The 18,048-nt window shown below is 41.2% G+C and overlaps 2 protein-coding genes across 2 annotated transcripts in view; one reads left to right on the forward strand and one right to left on the reverse strand.

The window, feature by feature from the left end:
- Positions 1-3,723, forward strand: part of LOC138968419 (cytoplasmic dynein 2 heavy chain 1-like) — a 124,884-nt gene extending 121,161 nt beyond the window's left edge. The window contains exons 74-78 of the mRNA XM_070340997.1: positions 126-347; positions 658-873; positions 1,568-1,767; positions 2,145-2,343; positions 2,531-3,723. Coding sequence (XP_070197098.1) covers positions 126-347; positions 658-873; positions 1,568-1,767; positions 2,145-2,343; positions 2,531-2,689 — 996 coding nt within the window. The 3' untranslated portion in view covers positions 2,690-3,723. The remainder of the gene's footprint in view (positions 1-125; positions 348-657; positions 874-1,567; positions 1,768-2,144; positions 2,344-2,530) is intronic.
- A 1,974-nt stretch (positions 3,724-5,697) lies between these two features.
- Positions 5,698-18,048, reverse strand: part of LOC138968422 (uncharacterized) — a 22,772-nt gene continuing 10,421 nt past the window's right edge. Inside the window, exons 3-5 of the mRNA XM_070341002.1 lie at positions 10,461-10,668; positions 9,603-9,821; positions 5,698-8,804 (exon numbers count right to left, since the gene is read on the reverse strand). Coding sequence (XP_070197103.1) covers positions 8,013-8,804; positions 9,603-9,821; positions 10,461-10,668 — 1,219 coding nt within the window. The 3' untranslated portion in view covers positions 5,698-8,012. The remainder of the gene's footprint in view (positions 8,805-9,602; positions 9,822-10,460; positions 10,669-18,048) is intronic.

Genomic DNA, 18,048 nt, shown 5'->3' on the forward strand with positions numbered 1-18,048 from the left:
GGGTAGTGAAAGAGTGAATACTCCTGCTTTTAGTGAGACGAATGTTACCACATGAGCCAACAGAGTTATTTCTGAACATCGTCTATCCCAGCAGCAAATTAATCATTTCTCCATCATCTTTGCAGGACTACCAAGAGGTGATCGCCAGCCTGCCGGAGTTTGACAAGCCGGCGTACTTTGGTTTGCCGGAGAACATCGAGCGCTCGGCCCAGCGCATCATCAGTGCCCAGGTCATCTCCCAACTGAGAATCCTGCAGCGTGCGGACGTCAAGGCCAGTCGCTTCGACAAGGAGGTGTGGGCAACTGAACTGAGTCCTGTGCTCAACCTGTGGAAGAAACTCAACACGGTGAGTGTCCGGCTGTGAATTATTTCAGTTAAAGTACAGTGTCCTGTAAAGACTTTCAACACTCTGAGAAAGGATTGTTTTGAAAAAGAGGGATTCCTAAAATGGAAGTACATTTACAATGGTTTTGAACACAAAATCTGAAAAGGCAAGGTCTAAATTCGAGGGTCTTAACAGGAAGGTTCAACTGCACAGTGTATACCATGGCATATGGCGTACCATACATAAACTTTGGTAAAACATAGCTAAATTGATAGAGTTCCAGCAAAATTGTTTAAAGCAGTGTAATACATATGCGTTGTTCTTTTCTCAGGGAAGCAACCTCATACAACTGAAGATCGCCATGCCAACGGACAAGTCTGGCAACCAGTCACCGACGCTGGCTTTCCTCTTGCTGGAACGTTACAACGGCATCAAGCTCGTCCAATCCATCCACGCCTCTCTTGCCGCCCTGTCCAAGGTCATCAGGGGCACGCAACTCTTGACATCGGAAGTACAGAAGCTGGCAGCTGCTCTTTTGGAGCAGGAGGTAAGAATAGTGCATGTGCACGAAGGTAATAGAATAGACCACTTTTGAATCTGAGTAGCTCTCGTGAGATATTCGAAAGACATGCTGTTTGTTATGCTTTGAAAGTTGTGAGAACTACGAACATCAGCCTTTGCAGCTCTCGCGAGATATCAGTGCTTTATCCTTTGCCATGCTTTGACATTTGCGAGAGATTGTGAGATCTTGGAATGCTGATTTGGAATCTGAGCAGCTCATACGAGATATCCATCCCACGTACTTTTCTATGCTTTGAAGGTGGCGAGAGCTTGGAATTATATGCTTTTTCATGCTTTGAATGTCGCGAGAGCTTGGAATTGTATGCTTTTCCATGCTTTGAAGGTCGTGAGAGCTTGGAATTATATGCTTTTTCATGCTTTGAAGGTCGTGAGAGCTTGGAATTATATGCTTTTTCATGCTTTGAAGGTCGTGAGAGCTTGGAATTATATGCTTTTTCATGCTTTGAAGGTCGCGAGAGCTTGGAATTATTGTGATCAGACAATCAATCAGAAATCTATGAGCTTATACTTTCCCTGTGTTTAGATATGGCAAGTACAGTAGCTTGCCGGGAAAAAGCCAGCATCTCAGTGTCTCTCTTTTCCACAGACACAAATGAGCTTACTTTCCCTGAAGCTTGCCTCAAAATATCTCAATGTGTCTTTCTCTCTGTTCTCCACAGACACCGATGAGCTGGCTGAAGCAGTGGGACGGACCAGAGGAACCCATCCAGTACCTGAAGGGTCTCATCGCCCGTGCGTCCGCCATCCAGGCCTGGGTGGATAAGGCGGAGAATGGATCCCTGCTCCGCGACACGCTGGATCTCTCCGAACTCTTCCGTCCCGACACTTTCCTGAACGCTCTTAGGCAGCAGACAGCGAGGTGGGTGAAAATTATATTTTGATTTTGCTGTTGCTGTTATAGATTACAGGGAAATTGTCGTGTTTTTCTTTCTTTCATCATCTTATTGATCACACAGAAATACTGTCAGCCCGGACAGCGAGAGACATGATACTGTATACACCAATAATATGGTAGGCTTTACACTAGAGTGCAATATTTTGTTGTTAGACGGAATCGTTATGAAAAACATGTGGGGTACTGCTCATTACCTGTTCAAATGCTGACAAAAATGGTAGGTTATTTTTGATTTTTTTCTTCTTTGTTTTTTGATTCTGAATTTTGGAAAATTATCTGTCTATTTGTTTTTGGATGTCATAATTTCCATAACTTTTCATGTTGTAATCTGTTCCCCACAGAGAGTTGGGCTGCTCGATGGATAGCCTGAAGTTCGTCAGCAGCTGGCGTGGCGGTATCCAGGGTGCCAAGCTCCCCATCAAGCTAGGCGGCATTCAGCTGGAGGGCTGCAGCTTTGACGGCACGCGCCTGTCCGAGAACCAGCATGATTCCCCCAGTGTGTCCGCCATCCCTCCCTGCGCCGTTGCCTGGGTGGCCAAGGTCAGTGTGTAGAAAGAAATGAGATAAATTTTAAGTCCTCCAAAAATCTGAACAAATCAGGTCTTAAGATCGTAATTTTGCACAGTTTTTTTTTAGCCGTTGTTTGTCTGAGCAGAGCTTGAAAAAGGTTTATTTAAAAAGATGTATACGTGAGAGCCTCTCATTTTTTCTTTTGTTTTATTTTCAGGATGCCCAAGACCCGTACAGTGGAGAGGAGACCATCTCGCTGCCGATTTACTTCGACATCACGCGCGAACGCATCGTGTCTCGTCTAGAGGTGCCTTGTGGCGGAAACATCAACCAGTGGTTGCAGTGTGGTGCTGCCCTCTTCCTCAAGAGTGTATAGTTAATGTCGTGTTCGTGTTCACACTACATGTATATGTGCAGTGCTGTGCTGTGCTGTGCTGTGGGCGGCCATTCTGTTGAACATTTGTGTGGAACGTTTTGTGTTAGTTGTTGCAAAAAAGCGACAATGTTTTTGTCTCTTGGAGATTACTGTGGAACATTTTGTGTAAGTTGTTGCTAAAACGGGACAACGTTTTTGTCTCTCTTTTCTTTTGTGAAATATTTTTGGCTGTTATGTTTCAGGAATTGGATGTTTTGGGGCTCTTTTTTGTGTGACAAAAGATTTAGGGACTTTGTCTTGAATGTACTTTTTGACAAAAAATGGTGTTAGTTGTTGCTTAAAAGTGACAAAGGTTTTTCCACTGCTTTTCTTTTGTGAAATGTTTTTGGCTGTGTTATTTCAGGAGTTTGGGACTTGTTTGTTTGACACAAGATTTAGAGACTTTGTCTTTAATGCTCTTTCATTTTTCTTCCTTTCTGTTCTGCTTGCCTTTCCTTATCTTTGTGTGTGGTGAAGAGTTCATTCCAAATAAACCAACATTTTATCTCCAACTAAAGAATGGTGAGGTTGGGCTGATTCCATTTGTTTAGGTGAAAGGGAAGGCTTGTTTGAGGTACACAACATTCCAAATGAAGATCAATTGTGAGGTTGGGATGATGTCATTTGTTTTGGTGAAAGGGAAGGCTTATTTGAGGTACACAACATTCCAAATGGGGCCCGGTAGCTCAGGTGGTAGAGCACTGGACTTGTGATCGGAAGGTCGCAGGTTCGAATTCGGGCCGGGACGGACACGGGTCAACTTTATGTGCAGACCCAGAGACGGAAGCCATGTCCCACCCCCGTGTCATCACAATGGCACGTAAAAGACCTTGGTCATTCTGCCATAAGTGCAGGTGGCTGAATACACCTAAACACGCAGACACCTGGGTAGCGCGACTCCGTTGCTGCTAGCTTTCCACTGCGAGGAAGCGACCCGAATTTCACAGCGATGGGACAAGTGACAATAAAGTAATGAAAATGAAAAAAAAAAAAAATGAAATGAAGATGAATGGTGAGGTTGGGATGATGTCATTTGTTCAGACAAAAGCCTGGTTGAGGTACACAATAACATTCCAAGAAAGAAATCATTTGTGACTTTACAAGTCATTAACGGTATCAAAATTACATCAGTTTTGAAGCTTGCAACATATCAACATTGCTGTATTCATAACCGACTAATGGTCTGTGATAATATTGTACTTTGTTGTAACACCATTTACAAAAATCTTACTTGAATAAAGCTAGATATGAGTTGTTTGGTTGGTGATATGTATGAGTATGTATTTTGCCATGGTATTGAACATGTTTGCCATATGGTAGCTTAATTGTTTCTTTTAAAAATTTGGTTTGTTTGTGTTTGGTTTAAAGGCTTCACGTATTATTTTAAGAACTGTTAATCATTTAATGTGTGAGTAGACTGAGAAGACTCGGTGAAAGCAACACATATCAACTGTTTTAGAGTGATGAATTACTAGTCTGTCTTTGTAAGTAAATCTTTACATCATCACCCTATTCTATGTTCAAAACTGAGATCTCTCAAATCTCCATATCAAGTAAGAATTATTAAATGTGACCCTCCACCACGAAATGAGTCGCATGTCACCTCACGCGGTTCTGCGCTAGGCTTAATATAAGTCCGGGGAGTGTCTGGTAACTGTGTAAGGGTCACCTTAATCACAGGCTTATAACTCAAACAGTTTTCGCTCTTTTATAAAACGGGTTTCACCACTGGATAGAGCATAACAAACTCGTTAGGAAAATGTACAAATATAAAAATCATGCAAAGGTGACATGCGACTCATTCCGTAGTGGAGGGTCACAAATAAGAACTTCATCGCCTCAGCTTGTGTATTTTCTCTATTGGAAATGTTTAAATGTTGATGTTATTTTACAGTGTAAAAATCAACCAGAAAACTTGTGTTTCCGTCCATTTAACTGTGATAAAAGAATTGCAGTGTCATTTGTTGTGACCGATGTTATGAATAAAGTTGATGTTAGAAAAACTACTCTGTTGTGTTCTTGTATGTGTCATTTGGCAGAGTATAAAACTCTGAACTAGCAGTCCCCAACAACCAAATACATCATAGGTTGAAGGGATATGAAAAACCAATAACCAACCTGAATTAGTAAAATGGCAAATATATATTATATATTGAGATATTGCATAAAATCTAAATCATGGGGTTCGATCTCTAATTGTTCATTCCAAACTGTGACAATATTTTCTTGTCAGCTATGTAAAATGGCAAATATATAATATATATTGAGATATTGCATAAAATCTAAATCATGAGGTTCGATCTCTGATTGTTCGTTCCAAAATGTGACAATATTTCCTTGTCAGCTATGTCGGCAGTGCTCTCCCATCCCCTGATCTGGGACCCCTTCCCCACCCCAATCCTCACTTCTGCAATGATGTGGCCTGCAAACACAGAGACAAATGTCATTCTGGAAACATTTTTGAGCTAGATGTTTTTCTTGGAAGAATTTGTAGAACTAACATGTCACGCTATACTTTCTAGGCACAAGGCTTTGAAAGAGATCAAGATTTCCATAAGAAGCATCTTCAATTTGGACGCATCCACGCCAGAATGTTTGAAGCAGAAGGCACGTACGCAAGTACAGCTGGTATAAAGGATAAACAGAATTCTTTATGGCATCCCTTTTGGTCGCATTTCAATATTTAAAAAGATAACATTTTGTAAATGTGGTACAACACAGCTTGCCATGTAATATTCTCTCTGTGTGAATGCTCAGGAACCATGGAGAATATTCTGGATCCATTGACTGAATTTTCTGGATCCCATTATAAGGGTGCATGTTGTCAAATAATGTGTTTCTTTTTTATCCATTAATAATCATTTATTGCTACTGTTGTAACAACTGACATGGAGAGCTTATACATGTATGCACACATGCACATGCACACGCACAAATCACACACCCACACACACACAAACACACTGTGATACAAACAGTTATATATCACCAAAATGAACTTCAGCACATTTTTCACTTGGTTATTTGACAAGAAATCAAAAATTATCAGAGATTTAAAAACAAATCAGTTGAGATTAATAAAATGTACAAAAATGTGCAGTATTTAAAACAAAAATAATATTGACTTTATCACAGGTTTAGCTGATATATTTTATTTCTTATCACAGGCTTGTTTTCAGAATACTGTTTTTAAAACACAAAGCTAACTATTAACAGAAATAATTTCCTACACATTTTTGTTAAGATTACTCCCACCTATACGTACATCTAAAACAACAACAACAAAACAACAAGGTTGTCCTGAAAAACAACCAAAACAGTATTAACACACACAAAAAAGAAATAATACAAAAATCACAATTGTTAACAGCACCCAACACTTAGTAATTAAGTGAACTGCACGATTGAGCATAGATGAAATGTAAGGCATTAATAATTAAACACTTCAATAGGAAAGGTCAGCATTACATTTTCAGCATTCTCACTGTTAAAACAAATTTGAGAAAACTGAAATGTACAACAGATCAAAGATGTAAATGCACATTAAAAATAAGGCAAGTTAAATTCTAATAAACCTTTTTTTATATAATACTGTAACTGGAGCACTTTCTAAAATTAGAATTACCTAATCTAACCTGTTTTTGAGAACACGGCTGTTTGGCATGATGGAAAGAAATGTAAATGCCTGACATAATGAAACAAAAGTAAATTCTGAAGTCGGTGTGTATGTTTCCGTAAGTGATTGCTTAGAAAGTCTTGGATGTTTTTAGTGCAATTCTTTACTGTTAGTTAACGAGATAAAAATGCCTGACACTGCGAGACAATTTTCCTTGTTTATATAAGGACAGTAAAATCTTTGAGTCTTGAGGCACTGATCATTTTAAGGCCGCTGGGCATACATATATACAGCAACATGCAGATCTGAAATGTAATGGTAATGTTACAACTGCATGACAGAACAGGCATTACAGCTTTCTGTAAAAGCAGGTAGATCACCAATCAATTTAATGCTGCAGGTACACATTTTTTTAAATAAACATTATAATTCAAAGAGAATAAATGATGTTCCTAATTATTAATAATGCTGATTGTTTAGACATGTAACCATACCCGAGGATATATTTCTTCACACAGAGTAATATTACGATGTCGTCGTGGAGTTTTGGCATAACTGGTTTTAAACAGCCTTTCAGGAGAAAGACAAAACTGATTATTTTTATTATGAAATAGTGTTTATATTCATTCTTGGTATGAATAGTAAGATAAAAGAATGTTAAATCATGCATTGTCAATCGTATTTAAGAGAACATGTTTCATGGAGAATGATTTACTTATAGTCTAAAGCTCAAAAACATCAAAATTGCCAAGAATCGAGTTACGCGAAAATTCCACGATGACATCAATTTCCTTCAGTCTGACATCCATGTTGATCAGGTGCCTTGTTGAAAGCATATATGAATACATAAATAATTTCACCAAATCCATTAGTTAGCCTCTTGAAGAAAGCAAAACACAGCGCATCGATCGCAACAGAATAAGAACGCATTTTGACAGATTAGAAGTGAGATGCATGGTCACATGTAGACCGCCTGAAGATGAACAGCTGTGCTTTTCTCTGCCAGCTGTGATCAACGTCATGAGTCATGCTCCATGGAAAAAATGCAATCCCTTGTGAACATTATATCTTTTCTCTTAGGGCAGTCAAGTTGCACAGAATCGTCCACAGAACTTTCAAGTTCCACAAAAACAGTTCTCTTTCTCAATATCGGGATGAATGGCCTCAAGACATTTTCACCATGTCCAGAGAACATACTTTCAAGTTCCAAAAGAACAATTCACATCAGTATAATTTTATCTACCGGTTAAAGTGCAAGCATTCACATAACGACTGTATTTGACAAATATTTTCAACAAAGTTTTTTTCCATATGTGTGTATAACTATGAATTATGGACATTAAAGTTTTCTTATCTTATCAGAAGAATTTAATCTGCTAGTTGTACTGCATTTTCACATCAGGACTGTACTTGATGAATGGTTTCAACACATTTTTGTCATGTCCAGAAAACAAAGGACTTTCCACAAGAACATAATCACATCAGGACTGTATTTGACGAATGGTTTCAACAAAGTTTTTTCATGTCCACAGAACTTTCAAGTTCCCCCAAAACAATTCGCTTTTTTAATCGTTGTCTTTATGTCTCTGTTCCGAAAGCAATGCAATATGCACGTGGTGTGGAAAGGAATGTATTATGAATTATGGACATTAAAGTTTTCTTATATTATCAGTCAAATTTTATCTGTCGGTTGTACTGCGCTTTCACATCAGGACTGTACTTGATGAATGGTTTCAACTCCACCACCCCAACATTGGACCCAAAGGTGTAAGGCGTCGACACTCTCGCAGCCAGCGAGTCATCCCCACTGGCGTCCATCTGGCGCAAGCTAATGCGAACCTGCTCCAGAGGGGGTAGACGCTCGAAGGCCCCGTAAAGGTCAGGAGAGTTCACGGTAACACGCTGGCTGCTTTGCGAGAACTGCGTCTGCGTACGGAGCAGCGGGGACATGGCCGCAGCCGGAGCGAACTTGTCCCCGACGATGATGAGCTCCGTGTGACTTTTACTTCCCAAGGCGGGATATGTGTTTTTCTGATTTCTCGGCCTCTGTTGTTGCTGTTGTTGCTGCTGAGGAACGCTCCTGCTCATACTGTTCCCCAAAGGACCTCCGCTTTTTGCTCGCCTCAGCGTGTGGGCTACGGAACCTCTGCAGATGCGGTCGAACTTGGCTGAGCTGGCGCCAGACCTTCCCACTCTTGCTCGTAGGTCTTGAGGGAAATGTCGGCGTGAGTGGACGTTGAGACTTCCCGTGGCTTGCTGCTTCTCGATGACGTCCAGTTCTTCGTGTATGGCCGAGTTGTCCTGCCGGATGACCACTTGCTTGTCCAGGTAGAGAACGTGGTGCTGAGAAATGGCGGCCACCGATCGGGAGCTTGTTCTGCTTTTTGCCGACGTGGGGCCGCGCTTGATGGTCTGACGAGTGGTGCTGCGTGAGGGATTAATCTGTCCCTCTCCCGTTGTCTGAAACACAAGTCAGGTCTTGTTATGATTTGCGTGATTTTGAAATCAAAACATCCATGATATGTGCAGCTTACCTTAGTGTCAAGTTGTCTTCCTCTCGGACGCCCTTTCAGTCCTTCAGGCCCTAGAGAACGACAAACTCCCACAGCTGGCCAAAGCATTACAGATGGTCAGACAAACCAGAAGAGTTGTCCTCCAGTGGATACCAGCACACTGTGGGATACCAGGAAATGAAAGGGCAGATGAGCTGGCAAAAGAAGGAGCCGTGGAAGACCAACCTGAAAACAGTGTCAGCTTTAGTGAGCAGAAGACAATCATCAAGGCATTGATGAGGCCAAGGACAAACAGAGATGACTACCACACAATGTCCAGAGAGCAGCAAGTCAACCTCATCAGGCTGCGTACTGGCCACAACAGGCTCAATGCTCACATGAACCGAAAGTTCAAGCTGGCGCCATCACCAACCTGTGCCTGCGGTCAAGAGGACCAAACAGCGGAACACATCTTACAGCGATGTCCCTTACTAGATGAGGAACGAAAAGAAGTGTGGCCGTCACCAACTCCCTTGCAGACCAAACTATACGGCAGTCGACAGGAGTTGGAGAAAACGACAACATTTATCACCAGTGCTGGACTGATTGTGTAACCTCTGCGAACGCCAAGAAGAAGAAGAAGAAGACCTTAGTGTTACAATGGAAAAGCAAAGAAAAGCTAGAAAAAACAACTCTTCTGAACAACCCATAAAAATATTTCCGAATATCATCTATTGCTCTGATAAGACTTAGATCATGAACTCACCACAACACTGCCTTCGTCTCCATTGCTGACTGGCACCAAGGCACGTGATCGGCTGGCGGGCGTCATGGTCCGTGTGCGTCTGCTACTAGCCGACTTGCAGGATGGGGTGGGTTTGCGGGTGGCGTAGGAATCTGCCGCGCTGTCCGCCCTCTTGCCTCCTCTTACTTTATGGATGTTCATTGGCTCAAAGTAAATGTTGCCATGGTAACCCCTCCAGGCCTGGAAAAACCCAAGATATGTTGTGTGCATATATACAGTACAAACAATTATAGATAATATAAACGTACCTAACCAGGTTACTGGTGTGTTTTCTTTTTATTATAAAGTACAAACAATGTAATAAAACAGTTACAAAATAACCAAAAATACATTCATTGCTTATTCTCTAAGGAGACTGCAGGTCCCGTTTAACTCTCACTTACTCTTGTTGCACATGTTGTCTGTATTTAGAGCGATTATGTCCCTTTGTTTCTCAAATCTAAAAATAGCGTTCTGCATCATTTGATAGATTCTCACCTTGAGAGATTAACATTCATTGAAATAAACAAGCATTGCAACCCTTTTTGCACCCTTTTTCCTCCCAACCCCACAATCAATTTTGACCCTAAAAATAAAAAGTATGACAAAACTCAATTTTGCAGACTTTACAAGGAATTTTTTCAGTTACTATCCCCCGACATCCAGGGGACACAGCTCGTACGATTTTCGACCAAAAAAGTGTGTAAATAAAAAAAAAACTTTAAAAAAGAAGACTTTTATTTTTCAAAGTAACTACAAACCCTAATTTTTTTTGATTTTACATCGAAAACAAACATTTTTTTTTTTTTGGGGGGGGGGAGGGGGGTTTAAGATTCTTACCTTAAGGGGAGCCATGGGCTTAGGCGTGCACTGCTGGACGTAGAAGTACTGCGGACACTTGGGGCCGTAAGTACCGTCGATCGCCTTGCTGTACACCCCCCCTGCGTCCACCGCAGCATCCTTGTCATCGCATCGAGTGGTCATCAGCGTCATGGCGCGCTGGAACGCCGCTTCACGCGCAGTGTCTTGACCCGCGTGGGACGTATTTCTGGAAAATGAAAAAAGGATGGAGAAATCAAAGAGTGAATAAAAGAATGAACACATAAATGAATGAACAATCTCCCCGAAACCGGCGTATGCTGCCTGAATGGCAGGGCAAAACGGTCATACATGTAAAAATCCACTCGTGCAAGTACATGAGTGAACGTGGGAGTTTCAGCCCATGAACGAAGAAGAAGAATAATAATAATGAATAATCAGCCATATGGAGCAGTGCCCCTGCAAGACCAGGCAGCCAGAAATAAAACAACAATTCTGCTGCAGTCCTGTCCGCTCTACGCGGCGCTTAGAAAGAGGAGCTAGCCAGACCCCACCCGAGTAGCCCAAAAACTCTCCGGCAGTCTAGAGGACCTAAGGGCCGGCACTGCCACTTTCATCGAGGAGACAGACGTTTCCATCTGACGAACAAAAAGAAATGAATGAATGAAGAGATAAATAAGGAGATCAATAAATAAAGAAGTAAATTCAGATGACTGAATAAATAAAGGAATAACTATAGCTAAATGAATGAAAGAATGAAGAACTAACTAAAGAAAGAAATGCATGAACAAATGTGACCCTCCACCACGAAATGAGTCGCATGTCACCTCGTGCGGTTCTGCGCTAGGCTTAATATAAGTCCGGGGAGTGTCTGGTAACAGTGTGAGGGTCACCTTAGTCACATGCTTAAACTCAAACAGTGTTCGCTCTAGTCTAAAACGGTTTTCACCACTGGATAGAGCATAAAACACTCTTTAGAAAAGTGTAAAAATGATGAAAATCATGCAAAGGTGATATGCGACTCATTCCGTGGTGGAGGGTCACAAATATATAAATGAATAAATACATACACACATACAACAATGAAGGAATAAACAGAATTGAAAACAATACTGGTGTCCCAAGTAACATCACAATCTGCGAATGTCTGGCCCGTCTGTACTGGCCTTGGGCAGTGAGTCACGCTATCAGTTGATTGCCTCGCTCTTTTCTAAGCACACCTGGCAACTATCATCCTATTGTCAGAACAGCTAATGCCCTGGATTTGCCTTGCAGATTTGTGTATGTGGCACCCCATTTTGACACCCCCCCCCCTCCCCACACTCACACATTTTAAGATTTTCTCCCTTTTAAAACTCTACTTTTCCATATATGTTTGTTGTTGTTCATAACGTCAGTAAATTTGGCTTCATTTAAAGACAGTCCAAGTCCCTCTCCATTTCCACAGAGTGACTCACCTCAATAGTTGATTACATAAAAACACATTGAATGATTAAAGCTCCTGAAACAAAATGAACACTTCACACCTATAACTGTCTGCTAATACCACTACATGAACACTTCACACCTATAACTGTCTGCTAATACACCTATAACTGTCTGCTGATACCACTACATGAACACTTCACACCTATAACTGTCTGCTGATACCACTACATGAACACTTCACACCTATAACTGTCTGCTAATACCACTACATGAACACTTCACACCTATAACTGTCTGCTAATACCACTACCAGCCCATCGCACCAGGCTTGGCTACATGAACACTTCACACCTATAACTGTCTGCTAATACCACTACCAGCCCATCGCACCAGGCTTGGCTACATGAACACTTCACACCTATAGCTGTCTGCTAATACCACTACCAGCCCATCGCACCAGGCTTGGCTACATGAACACTTCACACCTATAGCTGTCTGCTAATACCACTACCAGCCCATCGCACCAGGCTTGGCTACATGAACACTTCACACCTATAACTGTCTGCTAATACCACTACCAGCCCATCGCACCAGGCTTGGCTACATGAACACTTCACACCTATAACTGTCTGCTAATACCACTACCAGCCCATCGCACCAGGCTTGGCTACATGAACACTTCACACCTATAACTGTCTGCTAATACCACTACCAGCCCATCGCACCAGGCTTGGCTACATGAACACTTCACACCTATAACTGTCTGCTAATACCACTACCAGCCCATCGCACCAGGCTTGGCTACATGAACACTTCACACCTATAACTGTCTGCTAATACCACTACCAGCCCATCGCACCAGGCTTGGCTACATGAACACTTCACACCTATAACTGTCTGCTAATACCACTACCAGCCCATCGCACCAGGCTTGGCTACATGAACACTTCACACCTATAACTGTCTACTAATACCACTACCAGCCCATCGCACCAGGTTTGGCTACATGAACACTTCACACCTATAACTGTCTGCTAATACCACTACCAGCCCATCGCACCAGGCTTGGCTACATGAACACTTCACACCTATAACTGTCTGCTAATACCACTACCAGCCCATCGCACCAGGCTTGGCTACATGAACACTTCACACCTATAACTGTCTGCTAATACCACTACCAGCCCATCGCACCAGGCTTGGCTACATGAACACTTCACACCTATAACTGTCTGCTAATACCACTACCAGCCCATCGCACCAGGCTTGGCTACATGAACACTTCACACCTATAACTGTCTACTAATACCACTACCAGCCCATCGCACCAGGTTTGGCTACATGAACACTTCACACCTATAACTGTCTGCTAATACCACTACCAGCCCATCGCACCAGGCTTGGCTACATGAACACTTCACACCTATAACTGTCTGCTAATACCACTACCAGCCCATCGCACCAGGCTTGGCTACATGAACACTTCACACCTATAACTGTCTGCTAATACCACTACCAGCCCATCGCACCAGGCTTGGCTACATGAACACTTCACACCTATAACTGTCTGCTAATACCACTACCAGCCCATCGCACCAGGCTTGGCTACATGAACACTTCACACCTATAACTGTCTGCTAATACCACTACCAGCCCATCGCACCAGGCTTGGCTACATGAACACTTCACACCTATAACTGTCTGCTAATACCACTACCAGCCCATCGCACCAGGCTTGGCTACATAACCACATGAACAGTGGAACCCCCTTTAAGACTTTCTACCCCACCGATGTTGGCCAAGTTTTTTTTAGCCGAGACCAGCTGTGCTGCAGCAGGTCATTCAGAATTGTAGTAACTGTGTAGTAACTGGTATCAACACGCTGGAATGCAGGCGTTAGATGGACGTTACAGGAAGCGACTGAAGCTAACTGTCTGAGTGAATATATCCGTACCTGGTCAGATAGAGCCATATGTGTGGGTACGGATATATCCGTACTTGGAGACAATGAGTTAAAGACCTTGATCATAAATCTGAGAAAATGATCGAGGTCTTAAAAAGGAGGGAGTCTTAAAGTGGTGGTACATTTACAGGTTATGAACAAATAATTCAAGAAAACAGGATATTGAAAGGGAGGGAGTCTTAAATCGGGCGATCTTAAACGGGGGGTTCATTGTATCTCCTCTAAAATCACACAGTGTGCAGCCCGGAAACCTTATCCAGACAGCGTCAATTTGTTTCTACTCTTGAATGCTATCCCTGTAACTGTCTTATAAATTAGCCAGCTCCAAGCCACAGAACAAACTAATCTACTCTGACACAGAGCAGTGTGTCTGGGTTGTTTGAACTGTGATTGCCCAGCAAAAAGGCCAACACTTTCTCTCTCAACTGAGGTGTTCGAAAGAGCATGTTTACAAAGTGTTCTGCCAAGAAATGGACAATGGTGTGTATAATATACATACACTTTGTAATATGTGTATGCATGTATGTATGTATACAGTATGAGTATTTTCCATTTCTATTTGAGACATTATTAATGCAAATGGTATAATATGTTTATGTCGTGTTGTTGTAGGATTGAACTTGTAAAGTGCTTCGAGCTGTGGGTGTATGCGGCGGGCGGGCCCCCCGGTGACTAGCCCAGTGTTGCAAGGTACTCAGTGACCCCACCTTCCTTCTATTACCTTCAGGCTCCGGTTACATGGGGAAGCGTTATAAAATGTTCCATTATTATAGTTATTATAGTTATTGTATTATTATCATTAAATCAGAGGTAACGGCTGACATATATTACATAACCAAAGCACACTTTGTAAGAATGAAGATTTGTGAACAATGAGGTTGCCTCAATTAACTACATTAAAATAACACGGAAAAGAAATGACAGTGCTGGTAAATGTACTGATGTTATCATCAATAAAAACTAGACGGGCGCTGTGGCGGGGTGGTAAGACGTCGGCCTCTTAATCGGAAGGTCGAGGGTTCGAATCCCGGCCGCGGTCGCCTGGTGGTTTAAGTGTGGAGATTTTTCCGATCTCCCAGGTCAACTTATGTGCAGACCTGCTAGTGGCTTATCCCCCTTCGTGTGTACACGCAAGCACAAGACCAAGTGCGCACGGAAAAGATCCTGTAATCCATGTCAGAGTTCGGTGGGTTACAGAAACACGAACATACCCAGCATGCTTCCTCCGAAAGCGGCGTATGGCTGCCTTAATGGCGGGGGGAAAAACGGTCATGCACGTAAAATTCCACTCGTGTAAAAACACGAGTGTACGTGAGAGTTTCAGCCCACGAACGCAGAAGAAGATCTGACTTACTTCAAACAATGCAAATTGTGAAACAAGAATACAAAATCAAATAGACTGCCAACGTTCCAAAACTCTGAATAAAAAAACAAGAAAGGTATGTTATTGGAATGTTATATTTATCACAAAACAAAACGTAACGTGAATGTTACATTTTGTTTTGTTATAATTATATTGTGAAACAGTTGCAGAACAAATAAAATAAATACCTTAGTGGCTATGAATTCCCGCCAAAACATTACTTGATCAATGCACTTAAATATAGGAATCCATTCCAGAGCATGCACGGTCACATGAGGTTAAAGCAGGAACAAATCACAAGAATATAATCCTGTGCATCAACTTGAAAATCCACATCGACTTCAACACTTCACTGACTACAATTTTCTCAGCAAAAGAATAAAATGCAGCCCATATGTTACACTACAGCCATGCCAGAGCAGACCAACATTAATAAAACCCAGTGTGCATGATTCTATAGCGACAGGAGTCTCCAAATCGATCGAAATCACAAATCACAACTGTTTTCACAGGCAAAGTATTGCAATACAGTGTCACATGGCAGAGGGAAGCAAGTTGTAAATTCTTTGGTGCAAACCAACATTAATAAAACCGAATCTGCATGATTCTATAACGTCAGGAGTCCCCAAATCGATCGAAATCACAAATCACAACTGTTTCCACAGGCAAAGTATTGCAATACCGTGTCACATGGCAGACGGAAGCAAATTATCTTTGGTGAAGACCAACATTAGTAAAAACCGAATCTGCATGACTCTATAGCGACAGGACTTCCCTATCGATCAAAATCAAAATCACAAATCACAACAGTTTCCACAGTCAAAGTATTGCAATTACCTCTGTGTTACATGGCAGACCGAAGCAAATTTTCTTTGGTAATAGCCACAGTAAGTATACAATCTCTAATGTCAACAGTTTCCCTCAAAGACGGAGAAAAGGTGTTCTGATCCCTCAGGTATGTCTAGCAGTAAGTGAGTAACTGTATCAACCTGGTCTTTCTATTAGTTCCTGGCACCAAAAGCCACACTCCCCCCCCCCCTCCTCATCCCCCCCCCCCATATCTTGATCCACCCCAGCCCATTGCCTTATCCTCCCATATCTTTGTTCTGTTCATTTTTTTATTTGTTCAGTATCATTTCTGTCCTCTGCCACATAAAATGCTGTAAACAGCTCTACTCTATGTACCACAGCTTAGTTCACACCTGCTTGTTATATTTTTTGTGGGTGTTATTTTTTAAGACAACCACCCCCCCCCCCCCCCCCCCCCCCCCCAATTTAGAACTTCCTTCCTTTTAAGATCCCGTTTTCTTAGACTTTTTATTCATAACCTCTGCAAATCTATCCGTATTTTAAGACTCCATCCTTTTCAAGACCTGATTTTGTCAGATGTTTGGAGGTCTTAAAAGGGGGGTTCCACTGTATTACACTAATTATTCCTCCTCATGCACTTTTCACTTCTGTTTTATGGGAAATATGAAAACTAACACTTGCAGCATTGAAGCTAGTCTACATCATAACAAAAACATAATAATCTCTATATATCTACAATTGTTATGAAAACTAACACTTGCAGCATTGAAGCTAGTCTACATCATAACAAAAACATAATAATCTCTATATATCTACAATTGTTAATCTTCTTATGTATCAAATATAAAATAAAATTCCACCAGATATTGCTGCATAAAATCCCCTGTTGAAATATGTGTTGCATAAAACTAGCCCTATATGCTAATAACTGTTAGAAAATACATATGAATTTTCCTGTTGATACATATTTATGATTATTTGTGATTATAAAGGATAAACGAGAGTATGTACGAGGATGTATGTGAGGGTGCGGGTATGGATATGTGTGGTTTGGGTTATGTGTACGTGTGTATTGATGTGTATTTCTATGTGTCTATATGTTCTGAGAGTGTGTTTTTATGTGATAATTGTTATCTCGTACACGAGCCAAAAGAAACATTTATGTTTGTTGCATCCAGACAATAAAGTTTTATTGAATTGAATTGAATTGGGTTGAATTCATGAAAGCGCTTGGGCAAAATTTAGAGACTAACACACAAATAAACGAATCCATGAAACTAGGGTATTGATTTTTCTTTAAGCTTAGAAAATCCTATAGTTCTTACCTTTTTCCAGACAGAAATCAATCCCAAAAGGTAAACCACAACGAGGCATAGCTCTATGGCATATTGGCCCAGGGATAAAAACATCGAACAGTCAGAAATGTAGCTCTTTGATCCTGTCTGTACAAGGGAAACTATTGATTATTGATTAGCTTCAAAGGGACCTATTTAAAGCTGTTGGGCATAATATTTGTCCTTTCCACTGCAGATATAATTATTGTGAAAAGAAATAGTAATAGAAGTAAGTCCTGTTATGCTATCTGAACCATTTTGGTCGCATGGTCAACCACACATACAAACAAACACACAAACAAACAAGCAAACTGACATTTGTTTGAAAACAAACGAATGACAGAATGAGTAGAGAATTCTGTTGTTGTTCAACTTTGTTCATCTCACCACAGTCACTTCGTTATTTAGATTTAAACAAACATTTAATAAACAAACAAACAAACCAACAGACAAACAAACAGATTTAACAAACAAACAAAACGAGGTGAAATACACACTGGTACTCCCCTTCACATCAGTACTTGGTGTGCAAATGTAACATATGATATCTTTTGAAATGACAAAAAAAAAAGACTGTTCAAAGAAAAAAAATATTGTTTGAAGTTTTTCAATTATGATCATGCAACATTAAATCACAAAGTTGTACATGTAATTGTATTTTTTCCCTTAAAGAAATACCCCTTAACCATTAATTAAATATTTGTCAAGTTT

Source organism: Littorina saxatilis, linkage group LG6 (assembly GCF_037325665.1).
Source record: "Littorina saxatilis isolate snail1 linkage group LG6, US_GU_Lsax_2.0, whole genome shotgun sequence".
NCBI classification, from domain to species: Eukaryota; Metazoa; Mollusca; class Gastropoda; order Littorinimorpha; family Littorinidae; genus Littorina; species Littorina saxatilis.